This window comes from Pezoporus occidentalis, unplaced genomic scaffold (genome assembly GCF_034315485.1).
Source record: "Pezoporus occidentalis ecotype Australia unplaced genomic scaffold, CSIRO_AGI_Poc_V1 ctg107, whole genome shotgun sequence".
In the NCBI taxonomy this organism is placed as follows: domain Eukaryota; kingdom Metazoa; phylum Chordata; class Aves; order Psittaciformes; family Psittacidae; genus Pezoporus; species Pezoporus occidentalis.
Window position 1 is genome coordinate 1,872,650 of NW_026912854.1, and position 27,896 is coordinate 1,900,545.

General features: G+C 47.1%; 1 protein-coding gene across 3 annotated transcripts in view; it reads left to right on the top strand.

The window, feature by feature from the left end:
• ELMO1 (engulfment and cell motility 1) overlaps positions 1–27,896 on the top strand; it is a 222,442-nt gene that overhangs the window by 2,687 nt on the left and 191,859 nt on the right. Inside the window, exons 1-4 of one of the 3 annotated variants that reach the window (XM_062622336.1) lie at positions 5,245–5,333; positions 6,632–6,673; positions 7,767–7,839; positions 21,023–21,073. In XM_062622336.1, coding sequence (XP_062478320.1) covers positions 5,332–5,333; positions 6,632–6,673; positions 7,767–7,839; positions 21,023–21,073 — 168 coding nt within the window. In that variant the 5' untranslated portion in view covers positions 5,245–5,331. Of the gene's footprint in view, positions 1–5,244; positions 5,334–6,631; positions 6,674–7,766; positions 7,840–21,022; positions 21,074–27,896 lie in introns of those variants that run through there. The other 2 variants (XM_062622332.1, XM_062622333.1) reach the window with 2 other exon arrangements.

A 27,896-nucleotide genomic window follows, 5' to 3' on the forward strand; every position in this document is an offset into this window, starting at 1 on the left:
TCATGAGGTGCAGCTTTTTACAGTTGAGGCTTCCCGTGACGTTTGTCAGCCTGGCTTCATCGGTGGCAGTTTTAACTTGAGCCATGCAGAACTGGTCTCACTGAGTTGGGAGGCTCTTTGCCTGCACAAGTAATGTACAATTAAGTGCTTTTTGGAGCTGGCCTCTGTGCCCAGCCTTCCCTCTCATTCACTGCCATGGACTGTTTGACAACTGCTTTTTCCCTGGAAAGTTGCTTTAATGAAGGAGGGCAGAACTGCACCTTATTTACTGCCCTCTCTGTACCAGGTGGGGAGTAATTAAGCTGCAGTAAACTTAGCAACTGGCTGTTGCCTGCAGGCATTAAAGCTGGGTTTTGTGCAAGCTAAAGTACTTTCTGCTTTCTCCTTGAGAGATGCACTTGGCTGAATTCACTTGCTCTCTTCCAGGATACTTCTGTGGGGTTGTGTTTTCGTTTCCATCACTTTCCTCAGTTCTAAACTTGGGAAATAGCCTCTACCCTGCCTCCCCCTGCAGAAGTCCCTGCTGGCAGTATTAGTGCTGTGGTCAGAATTGGTTGTTCATGAAAAGATTTGATTATGACTTTAAGAGCGGAGGTCTAGTGATGATCTTCCACTTATAAATTGTACTGTCATGTCAGGGGAGGAATGGGAATGGGTTGGTGTCTGAATTTGCATTGGGATCTTATTGGGAGGTTTTTGGGGGTGCATTGGTAGATGCTGACTGTTCACTTCCCCAGTCTTCTGGCTGATGATTCCGGAAGATGTTAACAGTAGAGCTGCAGGGGCTCTGCACGCGTGAAGCAGGATGCTGGCTCGAGTGTCCACTCCTGTTTCTCCCAGGTATAGCCCATTTCGTACGAGGACGTTGTTTCTTGTGCTGAGCTGGAAATTTGCATGCGTTAATTTGTGCCCATTATGTATAACTCATCCTCAGCTGTTGGGTTTTTTCACAGCACAAATTATTTTAGGTAAGCCAGTGCTGGGTTAGGTTACCTGGATACTCTGGATTTACAGCTTCGCTGTTCCTGCTGCAGGGGAAGCAGCTTCCAGGAGAGGCACAAGACGGGTATTGGGGGGAATGGCTTTAAACTGGAAGAGGGTAGATTCAGAATAGACATTAGGAAGGAATTCTTCCCTGTGAAGGTAATGAGAGACTTATTCAAGGGCAGGTTGGACACAGGGGCTTGGAGCAAGCTTCTCTAGTGGAAGATGTCTCTGCCCATGGCAGGGGTTGGAGCTGGAGGAGCTTTAAGGTCCCTTCAACACAAACCGGCCTGGGATTGTGTGAAATTTGGGTACAATAACTGGTTTGATCCCATTTAAATCCACTCCTGTGTATTAGCACAAGTTGTACTAACCCCAGATTTCTGTACACTACCAGGGTGAACTTGCTCACCACTGGAAGGAAACACTGTTCCTGCAGAAAGGAGCAGTTTGTAATTAAACTTGGCTGCGCCGTCTCTTCCTCCAGGTTTCCTTTTATCCATGAGATCATTAAATAGAGATTAAATTAACAGATGTGAATCTTTGCATTAGCCAAACTAAAAAGGAAGGAAAGAGAAAAAAGCTGTTTTCTTTTTGAAGCACACACCGAGTACAGCGGGCAGGATTTACAGGAGCAGTGGCAGGTGACAAGTTCGTGTTGATGCAGCATATTGGAGGCACCACGGGCTGGTTTGCATTATGCTTTCTCTAAGGTTTAGATTCGATCAGTAAGTTCATCGTTTAAGAGTGTCTTTCAAGTTGTCTCTTCTCTTCTGCTATAAATGTCCTTGTGCTGTCGTTTTCCTCCAGAGAGGCCGTTGTACTTCGCTGCACGTGGAAAGGAAACCGGGCAAGATTCTTCTGAAGGGAACTTGCAAACTGTTTTGGGTTTCAGACCTCAACCTGGACCCTTGGGGGTTGTTAATTGATTTAGCACAGTGTTTCTGAGACTGGGGGGAGAGATGGAGTTCAAAAGGGATTGTGAACTGCTTAATTAGAGGAAAGAAAGTGGCACATGGCTTTCTAATGGAAGCGGAAATAGAGCCAGGAGGCACTTGAGTGTCCCAGCGTTCCTGATCTCCAGCATAAAGGAGAGTCAGGAAATAATGTTTTAGGGAAGGGATGAAACACTTCATTCTCTCCTTGAGGTTTTTTTGCTGTTTAGGTTTTTATGCGGGTTTATTTTCTGGCTCTGATTTTGTTATCCCCGTATTGGTCTCCAGAGCCTCCCCACTGCTTCCTGCAGCTGATGGTACTGAAGGTGAAGGCTGAACATGACTTTTAGATGGTTGCATCCATAAAGGTTCTTAGGAAACAGCAGGTATCTCATCTCTTCAAAGTGAGTTCTGCTGTGTCTAAAGGAAGTGTGTAATGATGAGATTCCTGGAGTTAAAAACCAATGATTTAATTACAAGGTGCTCCATTCACATTGTGGCCAGCTGGAGCATCCAGGCGCATCTTAGGATGAATTATGTTCTCCTTGCAGATCTCAGAATGGTGTATTTACTGGCTTGAGATTCTGGGGTTTGACAGATGCACAGATTGTAGTACAAAAGAAAGTAATACTAACACACACCCCCCCCCCCCCCCCATCAAATGCTTGTGCCTTCACATAGACTTTTCTCCCCTGGCAGGCCAGCAGTGTGTCAGTCATGAGCTGTGGGTTTAGGGTTTCTTCATTCAGTCTGCAAAGGAATTCTCACCTAATAAAGTGGCCCAGTGAAGAGCCACATCTTAAAGCCCCACTTTGTATTTCAGACTGTATTTTAACTGTATTTCAGATATGTGGTGCGAGTGTGTTGCACGCAGACATGCTGTAATCCACAGCTGTAGGACCCTAGGGTGCTTTATGATGTGTTATTTGGTGTTGACCTGGCCTTGGCTGGGTTTTATGGCCTCTGTTACTGCGGTGTTGGGGTGTCCCCCTTCTTCAGGTACTCCCTCCCTCTGGTGCGCCCCTGAGTTAGGGAAATCCTCTTTTCCATCTTTTGCAGATGCCCAATGCCTAATAAACAAGTCTGGTATCACTAAGACTCCACTGGAGTCAATGCAGGGACTTGTTCCCCAGAGGGGCTCAGAGCAGGCTGAGGAGTCTGAAGCCCAGAGCTCTCCAGTACCTTCCTTACAGGAGAAGTCCTTGCTTCTTACATCAAGAGGAGCCATTGGTGAAGTAATGAGTTGAGGACCCAGGTGTCCCAGCATCTGGTGCTTGCCACCGGGCAGCCCTGCTCCTGTTTCTGTAGCCCCGGGTGTGTGACCGTAACAGATGAATCCTCCACTGACTGTGAAAAGAGGTGGTTTTCTGTTTTTTAATAGCCATAAAAATGACTTTTGCACTACAGGCTTTGCTGGTGGAATGGTGGCATTAATTAGAGACAGAATGGTGTATTTACTGGCTTGAGATTCTGCTTTTTGACAGATGCACAGACCAAGAACAGACTTTTTTGTTTTAAATGCGGAGTGTTTTCCACTAACAGATGTGCTGCATCTGCTGTTTTTCTCTGATAGGTTTGATAGGCTTAAGGAGAGCAAGGGTTAAGGGTTTCCTTGTTGCTTGTCATTAAAAGGTGTCAGCCAGGGAAAGCGATAACCCAGTCACTGTCAGAAAACAAGGGGGGGAGGCTGGGGGGAAAGGAGCAGCAGTGAATCTCAGCTGGTCATTTAAAAAGGGAAGAAGCTCTTCCCTGTGAGGGTGCTGAGGCGCTGGCACAGGGTGCCCAGAGAAGCTGTGGCTGCCCCATCCCTGGCAGTGTTCAAGGCCAGGTTGGACCCAGGGGCTTGGAGCAAGCTGCTCCAGTGGAAGGGGTCCCTGCCCGTGGCAGGGGTTGGAGCTGGAGGAGCTTTAAGGTCCCTTCAACACAAACCAGGCTGGGATTGTGTGATTTTCTCTAGTCTAGGGAAGGAGATCGGATAAAAGGGGAGGACACAGGCAGAAAAACCTAAACCCAAGAATAAAATGCACAAACCCTTCATTTCAATGAAGGAAAAACATTGAAATATTCTAGGGCTGTCTGGTTGTGAGGAGCTCTTTGAAGTACACTCATTAATAAGGTGAATTTGGCTTTTCAGACCTGTAATTGCAGCAAAGCTAGTGTGTAAATTTCCATAAACATCATTTAGTGAGGATTAAAATAACAAAACCATTCCAGCAAGTCCGTTCTTTCTGACATCAGGCAAAAAACAAGCACATGTCCTTAGAGGGCCTGCAGAGAATGGGAATAGGCTTTTTCCCTCCTCTGTAGGGGGAGTGCAGCCCAAGGGATGGATCGGAGCTGCAGTTTACTAGGATTGCAGTGGTAAATAATCTGCATTACTGAAGATCCAGTGTGGTTTGCCTTTTTTAAGTGGCCCTTCCAGGGTCCAGCTGGTTTGTTGTGGTTTCGTTTAGTTTTCTTTCCAAGTTTTTAATTGCAGGTTATAGTTATTATAGTATATAGTAATGGAAAGGTGGTATGGAATAGGAAAAGGGAGAGGGAGATGTGTAGGACTGGGTAAGGACATAAAAGCTGATGGTGTAGAGGATTTAGGAAGTAGCTGTGTCCAATCTCCCCAGTGTTTAGATAACTGCCAGTGTGGTTGTTAAAGTGTCTTTTTGTCCTAGTTCCTGATGGCAAACTGTAGTTCCTATGAGAAATAATGGGCGGGAGAGGCAGTTACCCTTTCTGTCCTCTGCTGTGTCAAATCTGTTTGCTGATACCAGTTTTATTTACATGAAAGGAATCGATATGCCAGGTAGAAATTTTGTCAAAATAGGTAAATGGTGGAGCGGGACCTGCAGTAGCATCCTGGGGAGAGAGAAAGGGTGACAGCTTAGCAGCTGCACACCTGCAGACTGGATGGCAAATCAGGGTCATCAGCACCACCTGTGCTTCCTTCCCCCTTATCCCTCCCCAGAAAGGAGGTGGAGAGGTGGAAGCAGGGATTGCTTTCACAGAGGCTACAGACCCGCTCAGGGAGGAGGACAGGAGGTCAGACCGGCTGCACACGAACCTCAGGGATGCAGACTGAGGAACTGGTTGGGCTGAGACATGGGGAGGAGGAAAACCCTCTTTTTCTTTCCCATATCATCTGCCTGATCTGCTTCCCAGGCTGGCTATGGCTCCGGCTGCTGCAGAGGGGAGCAGTTCCATGCTTGCCTGTTCTCCCAGGTGCTGGTGTTCTCTGGTCATGTAGGTACACAGCGAGCCCGGGGAGGGGATTAACCCAGGTGAAAGCTGTTTATTGTTTTCCTTTTATTAGGCCAGTCTTTAGTTTGATCCCGTTCCCTGGTGTGGGTTATCTGGGTGGTTCTGTGAGCACAGTGATGGCAGCGAAAGAGGAAGGATGGAGAGCGAGGGCTGAAGCAGTATGTTAAGTGGGGACAGGATCTTTTCAGCAGATGCTTTCATTCATGTTTGACTAAAGCAGTCTTGTGTTATGCTTGGTTGAAATGGGTTTGTGTTATGGTTTTGCCTGTTTATAAACTGGCTTCGTTGACTTGCCTGTTGAAATAACAACTCCTTTCCTGACCCTGACCTGACCAGGGAGTCCCGGCTCTGGCCTTCTGGCTGTGATGCAGTTCAGAAAGCAAATCCAAGGTGAAAAGTAAGTCTCCCTCTGCATAACAAACGCTGCTGCTGAGTTAATGGTTCGCCTAATTGTGTTCTATAGACGTTCAAGGGAAGCAGCTTGTTTTGACAACGCTGTTGGTGTGTGGTGGGGTTTGTGTATTTTGTTCATTTTGTTTGCTTTTAAAGGACCCGCTGCTTAGTGGGAGCGAGTAGAGAGATGGTCCTGTGCAGCTTAGGTGATACAGGGGGTTCTCACAAAGCAACGCGTCTGTGTGACGCTGTGTAGTCCCTCAGTGTTGGGGAAGGAGGGCTCAGCAGTCACCCAGCTGGTGGAATCTGGTCTGGGTTTGTTTTTTTTTTTTGCCATGCGACTTCATCTATGTTTTGGGATCTAAAAATGCATTTTCTGTTAGCCAGCAATGTTCTAAGAACACTTGTGTGTGCACCCTGTGTTTATAACAGCGCTAAGAGCGTTGCGACATCACCAAATGAGACTGTTCCTTCTATTTTAGGACCCAAAGCAGCAGAGCTGTTTTCAGTCAGCCCAAATGCTTGTGCTGGCAGATGTAGAGAATAAAGCAGAACTGATACATCTGAGATCTTAACACCTTCCAGCTGGTGTTTTATCAGAGGGGAACTTGTCTATGTGTACTTAGAAGAGAGGATCAGTGTCATCATCCTGCCTTAGCTGAAAGGGACAAAAGAAGGTTTAAAACTACTGAATGTCTTGCTTCAGATGTCATGCCTGGAAAATGCTCATGTTGATGTCTAAATCTTGTGTTTCTGTGGGGTAATGGGATGCCGTGTACACAAAAGACCCTTTGATTTCTCAGTTGAGAAGCCGAGTTGATGCCATATGGGCTAATGTTGACAAAAAGGGCTGATAATGCCATCATGCTCGTGTGTAGAACTGCTGTTTCTGTGGAGTATCAGACCAAAGCAGCAGGAAATGATGGGGTCCTATCAAACTTGATATTAACAAATGAAATACTACTGACTTGTTCTGTTCCTTGCGGTGTTGGAACCATATTTTAAGAGCTCAGGGCTTGTTCCAGTTTGGTGATAGTTTTTTTTTTCTTTCTTTTTTGTCTTAACCAGAAAAAGCCACTGTCCTCAATAATAAAAGAAGTCTGCGATGGGTAAGTTCTGCCTTACACTATTCCACTTTAGTATCTCCTGGTTGGTTTAACAGCTCAAAGTCTGGATATGCCTAGTCATTAGCTCCTTAAACCTTGTAGCTGTCTTATCTTCAGACCTTGAATTTGCCATGCATTTCAGATCAATTACATGCCAGATGAGCATGTAAAAAAGCAGCTCCATCATGAGGACAATGACTCATTTAGACTGTTGCCTTTCTGCACAGAGGTGCATTTTACCCACTCACGTGAACACTTGTGGTCCCTGCAGTTCATGGGCTAAGGAACTAAAGCACTGATGACTGTGGCTTTGATTTTCAAGCACGGGGTCTAGTGGCTACTGTAAACTGGTCCACTTGATGTGGCTGCTCACACAACACCGAAAGGTTAATCACAAGTCCTGCAGTAGGAGCTGATAATTGGCTAAGAGAATTATCTTGCTTTAGTTCTACTGTGTTAAGCTTTGGGGATAAAAATGCTGTTCTAAGCAAGTGCTGCCCCCCACGAGAAGCTGGTTAATATTCATCCAGTTGCCGCTGAGTTAGGTGGTATTTTATGCGCAGTGTAATATATCAACTTAACACTGCATGCATTGGGTGTCGTATAAACTAGCACAAAATCTTGGTGCTGTAAATTACTTTTGTATCTCTTAGTGATTTAATGATCTTGCTTACTGCAAGCAAAAATTATCCTTGCTGGTTTTTATAGATCTGGAATGAATATCAGATCATTATCAGCTTATTTTTGGAGCACTGAAGTGTCACTGTAGAGACAAAGTAGTTTCTCTTCCCCTTCCCCCTTCTTCCCCTTTCCCTTCTTCCTTGGAAGGAAGGCATTTGTTATGGAATTTCTTTCTCAACCATGGCCAAGTTTAGGGCTTTGTTTCAGGTATGCAAAGGGAAAAATGTATAGGATGTATTTCTACTGTAGTTTTCCTTTCGTAAGCATGCTTTCATCTTAAACTTTGGGACTATGGAAAAGTATGAGAAGCACATGGGAATGACCTGCATGTGTGGTTTGTATTACAGTTATCTAAAGGGTGCTTCCCCAGTGTTAAGTTTTCATTTTGTAATTAATTTATTTTCATATTTCTAAGGTGGTCTCTTGCAAATCATGACCAGTTTGCACTGCAGCATGCTGATAGTTCCAATTTCTACATCACAGAGAAGGTACGTAAATCGTTCCATGCAATCTCGCATAGCCTATTAAAATGTTTGCCACAATAACTTACTCTAAATTAAAATGTATAAAAATACTGAATGTTGTCCCTAATGCGATGCTGCTGAGAAGGTAGGGACTGGGAGACCTGCTTTAATGGATTGGCACTGATTTCTTCTGTTTGGAAAGGCAATTTAAGTTTGAACGTGCCAAGGCCTTCACACCTGAGTGTGAGGCTTCAGCACTGAGCCCTTCAGCTTTGGTATTTCTGCATGTTTAGTGTTCTGCTGGCAAGGGGAGTGCAGGAAAGTGAAATCTGTGAACGTGAAGGGTTCTTTGCACTCTGAGGAGACCTCAAGGCCAGGTGGGATGGGGCTTGGAGCCACCTGCTCTAGTGGAAGGTGTCCCTGCTTGTGGCAGGGGGTCAGAACCGGATGAGCTCTAAGGTCCCTTCCAACCCAAACCAGTCTGGGATTCTATGGCCTTCAGTGCACATCACCTCCCTCTTTGGCTGGTCAGGTAGATAAGTTCTAGTCACTGTGTAGTATTTGCTGCTCCTTCCTGCTTGCTCTCTTAATCCTTTTCCAGTTCTGTATGTGACATTGGCTTGTGCTTTTGGTCCCCAGATAGTGAGTTAATATGTGATTCATGGGGTGATGCGATGACTTCAGCAGAGAGTAGGGAAATGGCTGTAGCTGTAATAAAAATGGAATGTCTAGTCTAAATAAACGGGACATGCTCGTCTGGATGACACCAAGGAACACTCATTCCTAGCATTACTGAGAGAACTGCTGAAATTAGGAAAGAAAAAATGTATTTCTTTGGAGGAGTGTGCTCAGGAGTGCTCCCGAGGTACAATTCCTAAGCAGTGGGAAAAGCGCAGTTCAAAACCTGCTGAAGTCAGTGTGCAGGTTCCCTACCCTCAGATTTTGAACTAACTAGATCTGAGCTCAGCTGCATGGATGCGCATGCTTCTTGCTGACCTTGTTACCAGTGTAGTTTGGCTTACTCTGGAGCAGAAGAGTCCTTTGGTTTTGTTTTGCATGGTAGCGTTCTTGAGGGTCTAATCAGCTAAATGCAGCTGAGACATGAACTAACTTTTATTCTCTTGCTGTGATTCTTGCCCTCACCCAGGAAATAAAGGGAACTTAGGCACAGTTAAGCCTTCGGAAAGACTAAATTTAGCAAGACAGCTCATAACATAGTGCTGCTTTTATTTGTCTTAGCAGACCAGTTTGAGCTTTCCATTTAACTGTTTGTCACCCCAGGCAACCTCCTCAATGGGGTACAGTTTGGTTTGGGATCTCCCTTCTCCCTCCTGTGTTTTTTCCTCCCTTCTTTTCAAGTTCCAATTGACAGGCTCTTCAAAGGCCCCCCAGGGAAAGCTGTTGAAGTGATTGCTGTGTTTTGTTTCCACCCAGACGAAATAGCAAGACTGCTTTGCAAATTGCCCTCAGTCTGACACAAGGTTTCCCAGTGAGCCAGACGCAGCCGAACTTGCCCGTTGGCATTTAAACTCTGGCTGTACAGTGGGTGTTTCCAAAAAGCCAGGATTCAGAGGGCGCCGGGGCTTCTCGAAGGAGTTTGTCCCGATGGAACTGGAGGAATCTCCACGTTTGGTGGGCAGGGTCCTGCAGCTTTGGAGAAGAGGAATGTTTCCTCCTGCACATGGAAAGAAGTGTGATGGTTTTTGCCTGCCCTTAACTTCCAATGAGGGTGGAAAATGGTCCTCAGGAACTCCTCGGGTTGTGCTGCGGAGAGGACTTTGTTTATTCCCTGCTGAAAATACGCAGAGTGTCTGAGTCACATAAATAAGAGAGAGGAGCTCTAAATGCCACCAGTATTACTCAGATGTCTGCCACTCTTATTAGATATTGTTCACTATTTGTCACTGCTTATTGGATGGCGGCTATGAAGAGAGGCTTATATAGGGTGAACCCTGCCACATTCTTTCCCTCGTTTGTGTGCGGTAGGATTTTGCTTTCTGAATTAAGACATGACAGACACCAGTCATGAGGACAAACACACGCACCTCAATGAAGGTACAGCACCAACTGTTAAAGACCACGTTCCTTTAATCAGTCTCTTACTAGGACCATAAGCAGAGCTCCTTTTTCAAGCAACAGCCTCTAATGAATTTGAGCAAGCTGCTCTAGTGGAAGGTGCCCCTGCCCATGGCAGGGGGTTGGAAGCGGAGGATCTCTAAGGTCCCTTGCAACCCAAACCAGTCTGGGAGTCTGTGAACTATTTGTCACTGTTCGCAGAGAATGATTCTGCATCTGTACAGATGCAGAGCACATGGTGCATAGGTCATGTTCCTGCAGAGCCTGAGGGCTGCCGGCTTGTGGCCTTCCAGGTAGAGATGCATTTGGAAATACCATAGAATCCCAGCCTGGTTTGTATTGAAGGGACCTTAAAGCGCCTCCAACTCCAACCCCTGCCACGGGCAGGGACCCCCTCCACTGGAGCAGCTTGCTCCAAGCCCCTGTGTCCAACCTGGCCTTGAACACTGCCAGGGATGGGGCAGCCACAGCTTCTCTGGGCACCCTGTGCCAGCGCCTCAGCACCCTCGCAGGGAAGATCATTCTGGTGTCATGTTTAAAGTCAGCAAAAGAAAAGCAGTAAATGAGGAAACTTTGAAGGAAAATGTTACAAATGTGGGACTGTCAACACATGGCTCACTATTATATTTTTGGGTTCGGGTGGCAAACAGCGCATCTGTGTTTTGGTTGTCGTGTGCAGAACTCTTTATCTTCCGTAGCTGACCTATATTTCCTGATTATACCGCACAGAAATGCAAACAACGCCCAAGCAGTCCTGTGGGGTTTTTTCCTGCTGTAGGTTTTTTTTCTCTCTCCTGGCTGTATCATTTGGAAAAGTGCCTCTCGAGGAGCAGCAATGACTGCTTCAGACAGGGTAAGGGCGGTCTGTCAGTGAATCTGGAGTCAGCGAGGGTTCCTGCCACGGACAGGGCTTATCACAGGAGATGCAGTTAGGAGGGCTTCCTCTGGGCTTCTCGTTTGGCTCTGTCTGTGCCCATGAAAGTGCCCTGGAAGTCGTTAGTTATGTGTTTGAGTTGTGGGAATATAAAATGGAGAAATAATATAACAGGCTATGTGAACAAGGAAACAAAGCGGGCTTGGTGCTAAGGTCAAGCCTGGGTTTTGGTCACGGTGTATTTGGGGTTTCATACATTCATAGGTGCGTCTGTTTAAAAGGCCTTACTTAGCGTGGAGAGGCGTTTCTTTGGTACATCAGGCACCTAAGAGCCTGACTTCTGGTTCAGCATCTTGTTGTGTTAGGTACTATGTAATAGTATAACACTAATTTGTAATACTATAATACTATGTAAGACTATAATACGATGTAATAGAGAACTTAAAGGGTCCCTCTTGCTTCACTCTGTCCAGCTTGTACTTGCATAGATGCTTGTGTACGTCAGGTGTAATAACTCAGGAACACTGTAGCCTGGATGAGCTCGGGTTTGGAATGGGGCAATGGCTTTAACCTGCCAGAGGAGAGACTGAGATGAGCTCTTAGGCAAAAGCTCTTCCCTGTGAGGGTGCTGAGAGGGGTTGGAACTGGGTGAGCTTTAAGGTCCCTTCCAACCCAACCCGGTCTGAAATAGCATGAAAATGGCTGTGTAATTCTGTGTACTGTGTGTGTTCCCGAGCTGAAAACCACAGCTTGGATAGATACCGGCTGTGAGTGGCTCATACAGCACATGGGTGGCTATGCCCAGTCCCTTATCCCTGCAGACAAGGTCTGGCTCCTTCAGAGCTGCCCACGCTGGGCTCTGGGTGTGGGAGGAATCACTGTTAGCTCACAGTTGGGTCTCTAAAACCAGAATGATTGTGAAGGAGCTGGGTCCTTCCCGCTGCTCACGTTATAGTGAGCCCTCAGAAATGTTTGTTTGGGGTGGTGTTTGTTTCTGTCTGCGTGTGCTTGTTTCTCTGTGTCGCATCTGGAGGTCGGCTGACCCCCAGCGCTCATCAACAAGGGGTCCTTGCAGGAGAATAGGGCTGGGAAGAACAAGTATTCACGGAATCATAGAATAGAATCAGGCTGGCTTTACCGCTGGAGGCTGAGTGTGGCAGCTCTTAACTCTGCACCTGGGCAGCCATCGGGAGTAAAAGGCTTTGCGGGCCAGCTCCAAGCTGTGCTCAGCCTGCGGGGCTCATACCGGTGCCGTTTTTCATGTTACCTGTTAGAAGCAAGGACATCTCATTCACCTGTGTATTGGCTGCAGCCGTTTTTGTTCCCTCACAGTTCCATTGTGTTCTGTTTCATACATTTGATGCCTCCAAAGACTCTGTGGATTTTTTTCCTTCCTTTTTTCCAACTCCCACATTTCCCTTTCGTTCTTCTGTGCCTATTGCATGAAGTGGAGGGCAGCAGACACCGAGCGTTCCCTCCATTCACTCTGAGAGCCTTTTAGTTCCCTTTTGCAAAGGGACCTGCCCCTGCTTCACTTCCAGTGTCACTGCTCAGCTCTTTGCTGTGTTTGCAGATGGGACATCCTTCTACTCCCCCCCACTTCCCCAGGCTGGGAGCCTGGTGCTTGTCCTTTCTCAAAGGTGCTTTTGCTTGTGACCTATTTTGCTGAATACAACCTGTAATTGTATATTCATGTGAAATTCCACCATGCCGTTGCAGGCTGCCTGTGTGGGAGTGTATGCAAATGACAGGACAAGAAATGAGCCACTGGTAGGGTTGGGGGGTTTTGGACATGGTTTTCTTTCACCCTTTTAGTGCTCATCTATTTCCAGTGATTAGCTGAATGTCAGTGAGCTGGAAGTAAAACATTCTCAGCAGTGAATGTTCCTTATTCACTGAAGGACCTGGTACTTTGTAAGCAGCTGAGAATGCGAAGTAGCATGAAGGCTGGGAGCTGGAGAAGTGTGTTCAGTGATCTGCTCCTCTCAGTTGGCATTTTGCATTGCTCTTGGTAAGACATTTGTCAGTAATGCTGCATAAATGGCAGATTTCAGTCCAGAGTTCACCTGGACCAGACCGTGCCCGACTTTCCCTTTTCTCAGCCACTCATGGGACATGTGGTGTTTCCCTCATATGCATAAAGTCCAGGTTTGGAGTATATGAATCTGCACAGAGCTGCAGAAATTCCTAACCTGGAGCCAGAGCAGCAGTGCCCCTGCCCGCTCCGTGGACACTGGTGGCACTGCCCTGTGGACTCCAGTGAAAACCAGCGGACCCTGGTGTATGAACAGAAGTAAAACTTGAATATCTGCACATGAAGTCACAGAACCCAGCCTGGTTTGTATTGGCAGGGACCTTAAAGCTCCTCCAGCTCCAACCCCTGCCACGGGCAGGGACCCCTTCCACTGGAGCAGCTTGCTCCAAGCCCCTGTGTCCAACCTGGCCTTGAACACTGCCAGGGATGGGGCAGCCACAGCTTCTCTGGGCACCCTGTGCCAGCGCCTCAGCACCCTCCCAGGGAAGAGCTTCTGCCTAAGAGCTCAGCTCAGTCTCCCCTCGGGCAGTTTACATCCGCTTCCAATCCTGCTTTGTTGGGGCTGATTTCAGTGGTCATCCTTCTCTTGGTAAATCAGTCCTAGGTTTTAGGACTTTAGGTTTGGTAGGACTTTAGGTTTATGTTAAACTTCCCAAAGAAGATAATTGTGCCCTGTCAACCTCTTACACTGTCTGGCCCCAGCACGAGCAGCTCAATTCTTGTGGTTTGTCTCATTTTGCAATACTTGGTATGACAACATCTTCTGTTTGGCTCCTCAGTTCCACATCAGAGCTGATGAGATGCAGCAGGTGCTGGTTCTACAAAGCTGTGTAGGTGCTCATTTTCCCAAAGTCAGTTTGCGAGTAATCAGCAGGGAGGGAAGGCTCTGATAAGGTTTGTCTTTCTGTTTCAGCACTTGAAGGTAAGTACTCTGTAGCCCAGGCACAGTGTGACCGGCTTCAGCTGATAGCACACAGTTCCCTGTAAGCTCTGCCTGAACAGAAAAATGCTCTTTAAATCATCTTCCTGCTTAAGGAGCAGCCAGTTCAGATGGGTGCTTTTACAAGGTGTGGTGAGCAGACGTAGCTCGCTGCTAAAAGGCAGTGCTGGTTTCTTCTCCCCTTCCCCAAGAGATCTGCCATTTCTGCTGGCTACAGGGTACTTGGTGGACAGCTTTTGGAGGTGGTGGCAAGGGGGGATCACTTTGTGCCATTTTCCTGTAGAGAAGGAAGAAGTTAAGGAAGGGTGGGAAGAGGAGTGAAACTTTGCTGGTTTTACCAGCTGCAAGCTGTTATGACCTTCAGCTGCTTGGGGAGCTTGCTTAGGCTGATGTGGAATGAACCCACTGGGACATTCCGGCTGTAGTTGGAGATGGAGAAGGGATGTTTTGCCTGTGGTCCCTCTGTGCCTGAGAGGAAGGGCACAGGCAAGGGAGTAGGATGTGCACATTAGAGAAGCACAAGCATCTTCAGGCTTCTCCTTTAACAAGTCTTAGTGTGGTTCCAAAAGTGGTACTTGCAAAATGAGCTGCTTTCCTGCTTATGCTATAGTGCTTATTCCTGTCTTTTACCTTACTAACTGGCCAGAACCCAAGATGATAACATTTTCAATTGGTTTAGTTCCCTGGCTGGCTCGTCAGCTAGGTCCACAACTGTTTATGCCACATTAAACCAATAGTAGGAATGAGCAAGAGACTGAAATACAAAACTACCTTTATGGTCTCAAGCTGTGCTTTGATTTGGCCAAAGTCCCTGTGAGCCACAGCCTTGGCTTGGGTCTTCCGCTGTTTCTCTTAGTAGCAGCATCTTCTTAAGGAGCTGCAGACCCCTCAGAGGTGCTGCAGGTGAATGTGTAGGGTGAACTGCATCGGAGAACTGACTTCAGTTTGCCAGTCGTTGTTGTTTTGTGTGTGTGTGTGTGTGTGTGTGTGTCCATACCAGTTCCCTGTTCTGATTTCCCCACATGATCTCACCAGCAGTAGCAGGAGCCCAGCTAAGGCTGTCATTTCCTCGTGTTTATTCTGCAGGGTGCAGCTCTTCTGTTCTGACTTATCAGAGGATGAAGGGGCTGCATGTTACCTGCCCACCCCTTCCGTGTTACTGGTACAAGTGCCTGTGTGCTTGCTTGAACTGGGGAGCTGATCCCAGTTAAAAATAGCTTGTGTGTGACTTCCTTGAATGTGTCATGTGGATGTCTGCCCACCGTGTAATGCCACTGCTGCTCTGCAGGCCAAGCAGTACCTGGTAACGTTGTCCTTGTAGCTCGCTCCACCCGAGGATGAGGAAATCATGCTCAATAGGGATGTTCTCTTTGGATGTGGTCTAAGTGGCACTCAAGTTGGTATTACTGTGGGTTGCTGGAGTAAAAAGAGTTGGGTTTTCTTTTACTCCTCCATTGCTTCATTCCCTTTGCTTTACTAGCATCCCAGTTACTACTGCCAGAAAGTAAGCACAAGTCACGGGTCTGACTAAAGAAAACCCCGGTTTTGGTGGGTTTTTTCCCCTCCATTTTGTGAATGAATGGGAGAAGAAGTGGTAACTTCTTTAAGGTCAGGTGGTTGTGCTGCTGCAATTTGGTAGATCCAATGCAAGGAAATTATTGGGAGCCCCCATGCAGAACTGTGCCTCCTGTGGGCTGTAGAGTTGCACTGGATTGGGTATACCACTGGTGTAACTTGGTTTATTTACTAGCTTCTGTAACCCTTGAGTAGAGGTAGATAAACAGCATGCGGAAAATGTCCTCTTTTTAGAGACTTAAGCCAAGTTACCAACACTTGATTTTGTAAGGAAAAGGTTAGCATCAAATTCTAAGGTGAAAGACCAGGAGACATTCACCCTGTTGCCAGCAGCTTCCCAGAAAAGGAATTTTATCACAAGGTTTATTGCCTCAGTGTTTCTTCTGAACCAGCACAGCCCCATCATGCCAAGCAGTGCGGTGTTGATAATTACTGGTAGCTCTTAGCTCTCAGCTTATTAAAGTGTTTTGGTGACTAAAAAGGGACTTTAATTTCCTCCCAAGTCAGCAGAACGTTGTAACCAGCCTCGGGGTCCGTTTCCAGCTGTAATAGTAGCAAATGTCATTCAGAAGTGTGGCTTCATGCTTCCACATGCGTTCACATTCATTGTACTACAGGTGTTGGAGCCTACATCTACACTTAGTCCATATAATACGCTATATAAAGGCCATTAAATTCTTTCATCTCTTCTTGAACCTGCTCATGCTGCCTGTTTTCCACTGCCTGTCGTGACAGCAAGTTCAAGCTCCTGCTGAATGAGGAGGTATATTCTTCATCTGCTTTAAACTGGTCCCTTACTGCTCTCATCAGCTACCCCTTAGTTCTCGTCCTGGAGGGTTTGGTAACAGCAGTTCTGCATTCAGCTCAATGTGCTCCATTCACTCCTGTGGCTTTGTCCCTCCAAACTGAGGAGACATTGCCTGGTGAGGGAGCTCTCAATCACAGTGAGCCTTTCACCTGCGTTTTCCCTGACTCAGGTGTGTCCTCCTTAAGAGGTGAAGGTCAGAACTGCACAGTGCCCCATGTGAAGTTCTTGTGTTGTGGCAGAGCAGTGTCCTCTGCCTAGTTCACAGTACGCTTCCGATGATGCCCAGTGTGTACTGGCTGCGGTAGCACATCGAATCAGTGCATCAGGGGAGGTCTGCCAGCAGGGATCTTTCTGCTCTTTCCTCAGTTGATGACTTAGGAATGAGCCCTCTTACCTGCCACGTTGTCCTTATTTACTGCTTGCCCAGACTCATCCATGTGAAACTGTTCCCGGGTTGCTGACTTAGTGTATTCCATAGCTCTGTTTTTTTGTGTTGTGTCAGTTTGGAGGAAGCTGTAATAAAATAATAGCATGGAAACAAGGATCTATTCCTTAGCAGTGTAAACATGTGAAGCATTTTACACTGGCTGGCTGTTGCTCTGTAGCCTAGTTAGAGGAGTCTGAAGGAAGCTGTATGGTCAAGGTTAAGGAACAGTGCTGAGTGAGCTATAACCATGGGAACCAATGCTTCTGGGTCTTCCTCAAATATGTTAAGAAAACATTCCATTCTGACCAGTTACAGTGAGTGGAATCTGGAGGCATTTTGCTGGGTATAACAGATCATTAAAGCGATAAGACAGGCGCATTGCAAAGTAAACCTTACTTTTGCTTGGTAAGTTTTCCAAAGCATCTCTCCAGCAGGGCTCTGAGTAAATGGCTTGACTGTTTTGATAGTATATTTTTAAAGCAAATTCACATGCCTTCATCCCTCTGCATGGTTTAGAGGACCCTGTTAATGCTCGAGGCCTGCTTTTTAGGTGGAGGTCCATGCAAGCCTCCTGCATGTGTTTTGGGCAAAGCAGCCTGTGGCATGGTAAAGGCAGAACCTTGAGAAGGAGCAGGATGTGGTGGTAGATAACGTAGGTTTATGTTTCTCCAGCTCCACCAGCTGGAAGTCAGCGGGCCCTAAAGCATGGACACAAGGTGAACTGTCCAGGTGTCCTCTCCTTCATGCTGTGTTTTGTTGCTGCTGTGTTTTCATGGTAGCACTTGTCTGTCTGGTTGAAAACCTGGCTTGGACAGTGTCGTGCAGCAGTGTGATGCTTGGAAATGCTGCCTACTCAATGAGAATAAAACCATCTTGTGAGCGTGGAGACTCTTGCTAGATATAATATTGCAGATGGGACTTATTTGCATCCATACTGTAACTGCTGCGTTAGTCCTAGGTGACACATAACAGGTCTGTTTTCTTGTTGCGGAGGGCTTTGGGGGCATCCTGGATAGCGCTGTTTCACTAGTTCCCTCACTGCCCAGGAATAAGCTTTCCTAATAGGGATCAACAGTACCTACAAACCTGATGTACACCTGTGAAACGGATCAGGAGTGTCTTGGCAGAGGTTTGGTTGGTGTTTGCCTTGTTCTTGTGTCCCCCCGTAGGCGGTGGTGAGCCCTGCCCTGGGTGACAGTGGGGCTCATGAGTACAACTGCCAAAGCCAGGCTGATGTAATGATGTTCTGTTCTCCGGGAAGAGAAATCCACAGGATGCTGTCCCTAATAGTGAGCAGATTAACTGTGTGTAAACGTTGCCACTGAAAGTAACTGGCGTGACAGCTGCCGCATCGCACAGTTAAGGTAGGAAATCCTCTTGGCTTAACTGCGGGCTTCCACACTGTTTCGTGGTCGGTCCTTAAGTTATTATTTAGAATGGAGAAACAAAATTGGTTTTTTTTGTTGGGGAAGAACAGTCCCTTTTTGAGGGCTGTGTGAGAGACTTGGAGCTTTGAATACTGAGGCACGGGCAGTCTTCCTTGAGCCTTTGTCTGCCTCAGGAGTTCACAATGGGCTCTCCCTCTGTCTTCTGGTAGCAGTGGTTGTGCGCAGAGCATAGGGCAGACCCAGGCTGCCCCGGGCCAGGTGTGACGAAAGCTCTGTGGGCTCCTCGTGTTGTGGGCTCTGCGAAGCATCGCAGCTTTGAGGCTGAGGCCTTTGGTGTTGCAGACTCAGCTTGATAAATAAACAGACCCCAGATAAAACTTCGAGCAAGGCTTTTATATACTCCTTTATGTACGTACATAGTATGTATGTGTTCTTTTTCCTCTGCTATTTTATGTGTGACATGCTATGTTCTATATAACCTGCTGACATACGGTCACTCTGGAGAGTAGTACTTCTTGTTTCTCCATATGTGGCATCTGAACTTCAACGGGGTTATGGGCTTCCCTTTTTCCTCTTGTTCTGAAATTCCTTTACAGAGGAATATGGAGAAATAGTGTATTTTTAAGAAGATATTTTCACTTACTTGATTAGTTGTAGATTCAATCCATGCAACCCCTAAGTGTTCTTATTTAATGAGACATCTGCTTTCTGACCTGCGTGCATGGCACCGTAGAGCATTATCAGGTTAAGCCCAGCTTTTCATGGGTTGGGGTTTCAGCTTGTGGGAGAGCCCCTGTAACTGAGCAAACTGCGGAGCATGGCTTCAGCCCTGAGCACCTATGAAATAATGCAGTGGGGGCTGCGGCTGATGCCTCACTGCTCCTGAAAAGGGAGATGCAGTGTGGAAAGGGAGCAGCACTCACACAATCCCAGCTTGGTTTGGGTCGAAGGGACCTCAAAGCTCCTCCAGCTCCAAGCCCTGCCACGAGCAGGGACCCCTTCCACTGGAGCAGCTTGCTCCAAGCCCCTGTGTCCAACCTGGCCTTGAGCACTGCCAGGGATGGGGCAGCCACAGCTTCTCTGGGCACCCTGTGCCAGCGCCTCAGCACCCTCACAGGGAAGAGCTTCTGCCTAAGAGCTCATCTCAGTCTCCCCTCGGGCAGGTTAAAGCCATTCCCCTTGGCCTGTCCCTACATCCCTTGTCCCAAGCCCCTCTCCAGGTTTCCTGCAGCCCCTTCAGGCACTGGAGCTGCTCTGACATCCCCCCTTCAGGAGCCTTCTCTTCTCCAGGCTGACCCAGCCCAGCTGGGATTTGTGTCCTTCAAAGTGAAGCTGTCAGCACCCTGTGCCTATGTGTGCCCGCACGTACTCTGGACCAACGCAGCTGAGGGCCAGTGGCTTAATCTAAGCTGTTGATGGAGGTAGATTTAGCCTATGCTGACTGTCTGCCCTAAAGCAATTCCTTCAGTTCCACAAGCCGAGGAGGTGGTCACAGCGCAAACCACCACTCACTCTGCCAAGTGAGTTTGTTTCAACGCTGACTTAGGTTCAGCCACACAAATGCACCAGTGCCGCTTCAGTCGGATTCCTTGGACATGCCCGTGGCAGGGCGGGTGGAACTGGGTGGTCCTAAGGTCCTTTCCAACCCTGACTGTTCTGTGGGGGACCACTGCTGGGTCCGATGCTGTTTCAATGCCAGAGCAGAGCATCTGGCACGTTGTTAGTGCTGTGGGAGGTACCCCGGTGTTTAGGTGCTCAGCCTCTTTTGCCCTGCTCCTGAGTACAGCCTGGCTGGCCCCCGTGGGGCTCTTGTGGCAGGAGGAGGCTGCTGAGGGCTGGGATGTGTTGGCTGCAGGTGTATGCACAGACACAGTCAAAACCCTTCCCCTCTGTACCCCCTGTGCTGTCTGGCGCTTCAAGTATTTCAGTTCCAGTGAGGAAGGCTTTGTGGGTGGACAGGGATCTTGTAGGTAGCTACAGCCAATCCCAAGGGTGGCTTGGGTACCGAAAAAGAGACCGTGTAGCGGGGTTTCATTTTGGAGCTGCTTGACCTGGTTTTTCAGGTGAGGTTTATCTGGTTTTTAGCATTTGGGCTTTGGAATGCAAAAATGAAATGAATTTGGGAAAAACTGCCTGAGGAGAAACGCACCTTCCTTTTCTTTTTGGCTAAACACCAGCCTGCAGAGCGCCTGCAACGCGAGCTTCAGGACAGGATTATCTCTTCTCTCTCAACCTGGTGGGGATTGCTTCAGTTCCTGTGAAAAAATGAGGTTATTTTGCCCACGAGCAAGCTATGGAGCCATAGATGAAGTTGCAAATGTGCATTGTGTACAGGACCTGTTAGTGCTGGGTTCTCTTGACCCGTGGGGAACAGGAGCAGCTTGTCGGAAGAGGGACAGGCTCCTCTATGCTTACCACAGGAGATGGTGCCCATGGGCATTGACCACAAAGCTGTGAGGACGCTGACAGGCCTGCACCAGGGCAGTGTTTCCATCTACCCATAGCTTCAGTTTAATTGAGCTTAACCAGAGGGGAATGTGTAATGCCAGCGGGGTAAGGAGAATGACTCGGGGCGTGTTTGAACTTCCCTTACCACTGACAGCGACGCTTTGTTAGCTTGAGGGAGCATGCAGAGTCGTGGTGGCAGGGCTCGGTGGGCTGGTTCCAGTGGTTTGAGTCAGCACGTTGTTGTTACAGGGACGGGGGAGCCAGCGGGATGGGTTTTAAATCCTGCAGATGGTTAATGACAGGTTTCACAAGCTCAGGAACTCCATAACTATGTAGGGCAAGACCAGAGCCAGATGCTGTGGATGGGGGATTTCAAAGAGATGTTTGGGAGTTGCCAGTGGAAGCTGAACTTTGAGAAGCATGAAGTCATCCTGGAGAGGGTTTGCATTTGTTAAAACCCACATGGGCAGCCACCATTTCGTGGGGCTGATGTTAGTGGGAAAGATGCTGACTCGTGTTGGCTCACATGCAGACAGGGGAAAGCACTGCTGCTGAGTTAGTGTGGCGTTGTCTCCATGCATGTTTCTTCTTTTTATGCGAGTTTCAAATAAAACCTTTTGTCTTTTTCTCTTTCAGAATCGTAATGAGATAAAAAATGGAGCGATCCTTCGATTAACGACATCTCCAGTGAGTTACCGCTCTGTTCCGTTCTCTCCCTTCAAAGTGAAGGTTTGGTTTGTAGATCGTTGTGAAGTGATGTATGTGTTTTCAAGCTTTAGCCACGCTGTATCCCACAATCCCTCTGCAAAGGGGGGTGATGTTGTGGTCACAAGATGACTGTTTTGTTCTCTGAGCTATGGGGACAGGGGTGGTATCTCTGAGAGACATTTGGTGATAGGCTTGGCACAACTGTGTGATTCTTGTCTCTCGCTTCTCTTCCCCTTCTGGGAGCAGCTTTCATGTCCCAAGATCCCTCTGCTACCCTCCTGGCACTGCAGCATCACTGAAGTTGCTCCTTTACAGCCCCAGAGCTCAGAGCCAGGAGAAGGAGCTGGGAGTTGAATCACTGCTGGGTAGCTTAGGACAGGGCTTTCCAGCTCTCTGAGTTTCTATTGAGTGAGCAGCAACTGGGATGTTGAGATGTTACTGGTTTATTTCTGTTTCCAGCACCACCTCCTTGCCAGCTCCTCAGAATGCATGGCACTGTTGCTGTTTCCCTGCTGAGTTGAGCAGGACTGTTGCCACATGCTGAAAGTCACTGTAGGTCCCTGAAGATCGGGCAGCAGCAATCCCGTTTCCTTGCTGACAACTGTAGTGTGCCATTAAAATGGTTTACCTCTTCATTTCTGCCAGATCCAAAGCATTCTTATGGCCAAACTCTGCCACCCTCTCCTGCAGCTCATTTGAAACAGGCAAGACAGAGCTGTGCTGGTGTAACCTGTGCCTCCTGTTGAACCTTTATGAGAGTAGGGTTGGTTACTGCCATGAAATGGGAAAACTTCTGGATAGAAGCCACTCAGAGGTTATAGGTATGTTGGTGAATGCATCACTTGTCAGTGAGTAGGGCCTAGGCTCAAAGTAAAGACACCGAGCAGTGTGTGCTGTTACTAACTTCCCAAGTTCTCCAAGCAACATGTGCGTTTCCATACCTCTCCAGGCTGCTGAACCTGATGATGGCTTACACTGGGCTTAGGAGATGACTGAATTTGCACACGGTTTTGTATAAAGGTGGGAATTGAAGAAGCCAGCATGGAAACTTACATGCACTGTTAATGTACAGGAGTGCGGCTTCTTAACGGAAAGCTCTTCTAAGCAGCAGCCATCTGGGAAGAGACATTTGTGTTATCCTTCATCATCCTCTTCAGTGGTCGTTCTGTGCAGACCTTTACAGTCATGGGAATAAATGACAGTTTAAGTCTATGGCTGTGTCAAAGTCTCTGTTACTCCGTATGTCCCCAGAAGAGCCTTGTACGTGGGGAAACCACATGCTGGTGAAGTAAACCCCCTGGAGTGGAATTTCCTCGGAAGGAGCCAGCCCCAGCGCCAGCTCATCCTAACCTTTGGGACTTCTGAAGAACAAATATCCCCTCCGCTGAGAAAGGGCTGTCTAATGCCCAGGCTTGGGATCTCAGGAGATCAAAACAACATCTGTGGTTCATCAGGAACCAATGTGGTCCAAACGCACTGCGTCATCCTTTTGTGTAACCACAGCATGGAGTGACAGCACGAGATGACTCATGGAATCCTTCCCTGTCCCAGAAGCCACAGTCAGTTGCACCACGCAGAACTGCAGAGATGCTGTGCTGTGACTGATGTGTGGCAATGGCTGTCCTATGGCTGTCCGTCCTCAGGTTCACTTGTGCAACTGGAAGCGTCACCTGCAAACACAGAAGACAGATTTTGGGTTCATAGGACTTTCTGCTGCTACTTATGGGTGGGAAGAAGGGGCTCTGTATAAGACTCTCTTCTGCTTGTTGTGTTCAGTGATGTGCCTTAGGGGTCAGTCAGCCAAGGCAGGGGTCCCTCGGGTACTGAGCTATTACTTGTTCTCTACCAACTTATAGGTCACTCTGCCACTGGCCTGCAGTTGTAAGTGACTCAGCCGTCCTGTTGTAAGACAGAAGGCCAGTCTGCTTTCTAATCTTCAGTGTTGATATTTATCCCTGAACCAGTGCTTATCCTGATGTTTTTAAGAAGTTTTTCCCTGAATCAGAGAAGTGGCTTGGAAAGAAGCTTCAAAGGACGAGACTGGGGTTTGTCAGATTAGAGAGTATTTGTGTTCTTTAAATAGACATCAAATGAAGTTCTGCGTGTTCCCGCCCCACAACAGGATCTTTGCTTTGAAGGTACTGTTGAAGTGGTCATCATAGAGATAGCTAAAATAGATAGATTACAGGCTTCCAAGCTGTGGTTTTTAGACTGGTGACCCGCACAGTGCTTGTGGGTTACCCTGGAAAGCTCACAGGCCATCTGTTTCCATTTTTCCTCTGAAATCCTGTATGAGAGCACCAGTAGTTGGAGGAGATAATGTGCAGAACAGGCTGCATGACAGACTCCTGCAAAACGGGGAAGATGCTGTCCTAGCTGCTCAAGCTGGGTTTGCTCACCCTGTTGGAAATATTAAGATTCTGAAATTCCCTTTCCCCATTTTTTTTCTCTATCCTACATCAATAGAAATGTGAAACAATCTGCCCCCAGAAAAGGAAAATCATACCAAAAATGCTTTTTGAAGAGGTGGAGGAGTTAGAAACGAAGGAGAGGAAGCTTGAGAGAAATGAAGAGGAGCCTTATAGAGATTAAGCAGGGTCTGGGATGCCTCCGTGTAGTTCCAGAGAGGCCTGAGCTGCCTGCTTCCTGCCTGTTGTGGGCAAAACAAATCTGTCCTGAACTTCACAAGCCTTTGGGGGGAACTTTCTTTCCTTGAAGAGCTGGGAGGGGTTGTTCTGACCACTTCTGAAGCTGCATGACCTTCACATGCTTTCCTAGTGCTGAATTTTCATGCAGTTTATACGATGACAGCCAGACGTCTGGCTAACCCCATTCGTGGTTGCATGTCTGAGTCATTGAAAGTTGGGTGAGAAGGATGAGATAGGATCTGTTTGAGTTCTGTTGTCATTGGCCTCAAATTGTGTATCCCATACCCAGAGCGGGTGCTATTAAAGAATAAAAGGAGGGAGGGAGGGAGCAAAGGTAGTTTTATCTTGAAGTAGTAACCCAGCATTTTGGGGTTGGCTTTTCTAAGATTAGGTTCTGAAATGGAACTTTCCAAATTAAATTTTAAATACTTTCTCTCCTTTTTTTAAATCTCAGTTTTAACTGAGTTTGTGTGCCTATAGGGACCTTTGTCATTGTTAACGTTGCAAGGGCAAAACTGCATTTACAGGGAGCTGCTCGGTGTGTTCTGAACGCTGCCTTCAGAGATGCGCTGCGTGGCTACTTTAAGCTTCTTTGAGTTTAAACTGCCGACAGCAGTGGTTGGGCCTGGTGGGGATTTGAAGTGCCTCTTTGTTCCAGGAGCTCTGTTTGGAAGTTGGTGTGATTCTCTGAAAGGCTGTTTTTTTCTAAACAATGCTATTTTTTTCCTCCCTCAACCACTCGCCACACAGCCGCTGTTTCCTAGGTAACTTGGGTACAGATTGAATTCCTCTCATATTATCCTTGCTCCTGTATCATCTTTCTTATTTATTTTTAACCTCACCTATCATCTTTCCTAGCAATTCTTTGTGCTCTTGTGTGTGTTTGTAGTTTTTCCATGACTGGTTTTCCCCCCTTTGTCCGTTTGCATTTCTAAAGGGACTGATCAGAAGTTTCTTACGCAACGTTTCTTTGTATTTGAACATAGGTGACAGCTGAGATGCCAGATTGCTATTGTCTGCTTTGTGATACCTGTATTCCAGTGGGTGGTGGGTAGGTGGATAAATAAATAAGCTGTAATTGTTCCCAAGTATGAGACTGTTCCGAAAGGACGGTTGTGTCCTGCAGTGCAGCAACTTTTGGCGTGTGCAACGGCAGGGTTTCTTCATCGGATCCTGTAAATCCTTGTTCAAGTAACTAATCATTTTGAAAGGATGCTAAAATACTGGGAAATGCAATGGAAAGAGCTGTGCTCTTTGTTAAGATTGTTACGTATCTATTTTAATTCCGTGCTTTTCAAACAGAACTGATCATTTCAGTTGGCTTCTTGGGCACTTATAAAGCATGCCTTGCTCCTGAACTATAAACCTTGAAGGCTAAGTCATAGGCAGCCTCTTCTGCTGGAATATTTATGATGCCCGATCATTTGCTTTTATCACATGCTTTTCTTTGGTCCCTCTGATTGGAGATTGGTTGAGTTCTTAAACCTTGAAGTTTGTAGGCAACCATTAGCCTTTGTAGCCTGAGCAGTCATGTAGATAGGGGTGTTCAATAATAGTCATCGTAGGGTTATCCTGATTTACAGATGTGACCAACAGGGGGTTTTAGTTATGGGATCTACACAGACAAGGAAATTTAAAGGGGGGGGTTAACCTATTTCTACTCTGTGTAAAAGTTTGGGGATTTGGTCTATAATCTTTGATCTGCAATTGCTTTAATGTGTGCCCAACGTAGTAAATGTTGGCACATGTGTCTTAATGTTCTTTGTGTTCAGTAAATGCATAAATATTTGCAGGTCTAGCTTATGATTGTGGTTGTGTTTCTCATGTAATGGTGAATTAGTTGTTACTGAACCAGGAACACAGGCCATGGGAATCAGTGGGCCATGACAGGTAACTTTTATATTTGTCTGCTCACAGTACAAGAGAGAGATTTGGGACGTGGAGTTGTTGCCTTTCTTTTTATAGATAAAGGTGTAATCTCATGTTTTCAGGTTTCCAGAGGCATAGTTTGAAAAGTAAGCAAAAGAGGATTGTTTCCAATGTGGCAGGAGGAAAAATTGCTTCTCAAACAGTCATACATGGCTACTGATTGCGTAACTTATTTTAGGCATATTTACATAATACATACAGCTATGCATGTGTAAGGCTTTTGTCACTGGATTAGTATGCAACTCTAGATGTGACCATTTCCCTGTTTCTCCATTCCTGCCTCCTTAACTGTGTACAGTGGTTGTGTAGGACTGCCCTGTGCATTGCTTTTGTACAGGGCTTTAGGTGTAGAACCTGTGCTTGAGTATTAATGTACAAATGTTAACAATTAATGTCTTTACTAATTAAAATGGAATCTCCTTGCTTACCTGGCATCCGATGCTAGCCAGCCTTGGAGGGCCTGCTGAATCTGATTTGCCTATGTTTTTGGCACACGGGTGCTCCTCCTTTGCTTTCTGATGTATATGCAGCTGTAGGTGAAGTGGCAATAACAAGGCAAAGGCAGCAGTTTAAGGCACCATGGTGTTCCAGCACTGAGTGATTTAAATTAAATCACCAAAACGGTTAGTGCAGAACTGTATTTGATAGTCACTGAGGGTCTGTGTGCCTTTTCTAGCAGAATGGTGGACAATGTGGCTAACTTAGCCCAGGGAAGACCAAAATACTGGAGTTCTGCTTCTTGTGAAGGGTAAAGAAGAAAACGGATTACATAATGGCAAACGAGCAGTTTAAATCAGTGCTCCGAATTCCTGCCATAGCACGTTAATGTTTGACAGTGCTTGCGCTGGGATTCTGTGTCCTCCCTCCTGTCCTTGCTCGCTGCATTTGTATTCCGTACAGAAACCCTGTGTATGTCTAGGTAATAAGTTGCTTTCAAAGTTTGCACAAAGTATTCAGTGGCAAAGAAATGAGAATTTGATCAGTCAGGTCCCTTGTTAGGCTGATCCTGGGATTCCTCACCTCCAGATGCCTATTTGAGCAAGTCACATCTTGGGTTTAGGTTATTAGCTTTCTTTTTAAGCTGACAGTCTCATCAAGCTGCTCCTTTTAAGCGTGGCTGCTCCCTAAGGGCAACCTTTGTGGAGTGCCTGGTTTAAAGACCAGGCGTGCAGCTTGTGCCTCTCGACAGCCGTTTGAAATGCTGGGGCTTCCACAGCGCACGTTGTACAAGCTTCCTGTCCTCCCTTTCTGAACAGGAGAGCAGCTGAAAGATGGCTATCTTTCATTTGCTCCAGCGGCCGTGTTTCTGTTCATTCCCTCAGAACGGCTCTCAGTGGGGCAGGCTTTATATATTCATTTGTTCTTACCTGGCTGATGTCTCGGGGAGAGCAGGGAGCCGGCAGCGAGCTCTGCTGCTGCTCTAATGAGCTGTGCTCGCCGCCCCTCCGCTGCTGGCTTGTAAATCATTCAGAGAGCTCCCTGGTAAGCACTTGGAGCGTATTTCATCTGGGTTTCATTTTTTAACGCAGTCCTAAGTGAGCCGTGCGTTCCGTAAGCACGTATGAGTGCTATGGCAACAAGGGCTGGGAGGCTTCTGAGGACTGCATGGTGTTCACTGAAGCAATATTTTCACCCGTCAGGCACTTGTGATGACAACAGCCAGCGTTACTGGTGTTCACGTTTCCAGTGAGACACTACCCTGCTGAGACAAATACTTGCTTGCCCCTTTAATCAAGACCTGTTCTGCTGTTGTCAGTTCTTTGCTCTTCCGATAGCAGAAGGAGCAAGGTTTGTTGGATGCAAGGGAAGTACAGCCGTGTAGAAACTTGGCTGATGGGGCAATAGCACTGGCATAGTTAGAGGAAGCCTATGATGTTAGTAAGCTCTCTTATATGTGCTTAAAACAGGGCTGAACCACTTTTGTATCGGAGGGACGTTGCTTCATAGATTTTTGTGCTCTGCAGAGGGGACCAAGCCGTCTCTGATCCAAGATTGTTTTGGTTTTAGTGTGGAGAATTTCAAAGCCCTCACTGACTTCAGGGGAAAGAGGATTAACTGTTGATGGATAGGCTGGTCCGCCTCATGCTGCTGCTGTGCAGTGCAGTGAGCGGTTACTGCCCATCCCTGTTCCCAGTTTTGGTTAGAGGCAGGGTTAGCTCTTTCCATGGTTGGTATTAATTCACGTGTCCTGGGGGTTTAACTGGGATGGCAGCAGCCCCAGCTGT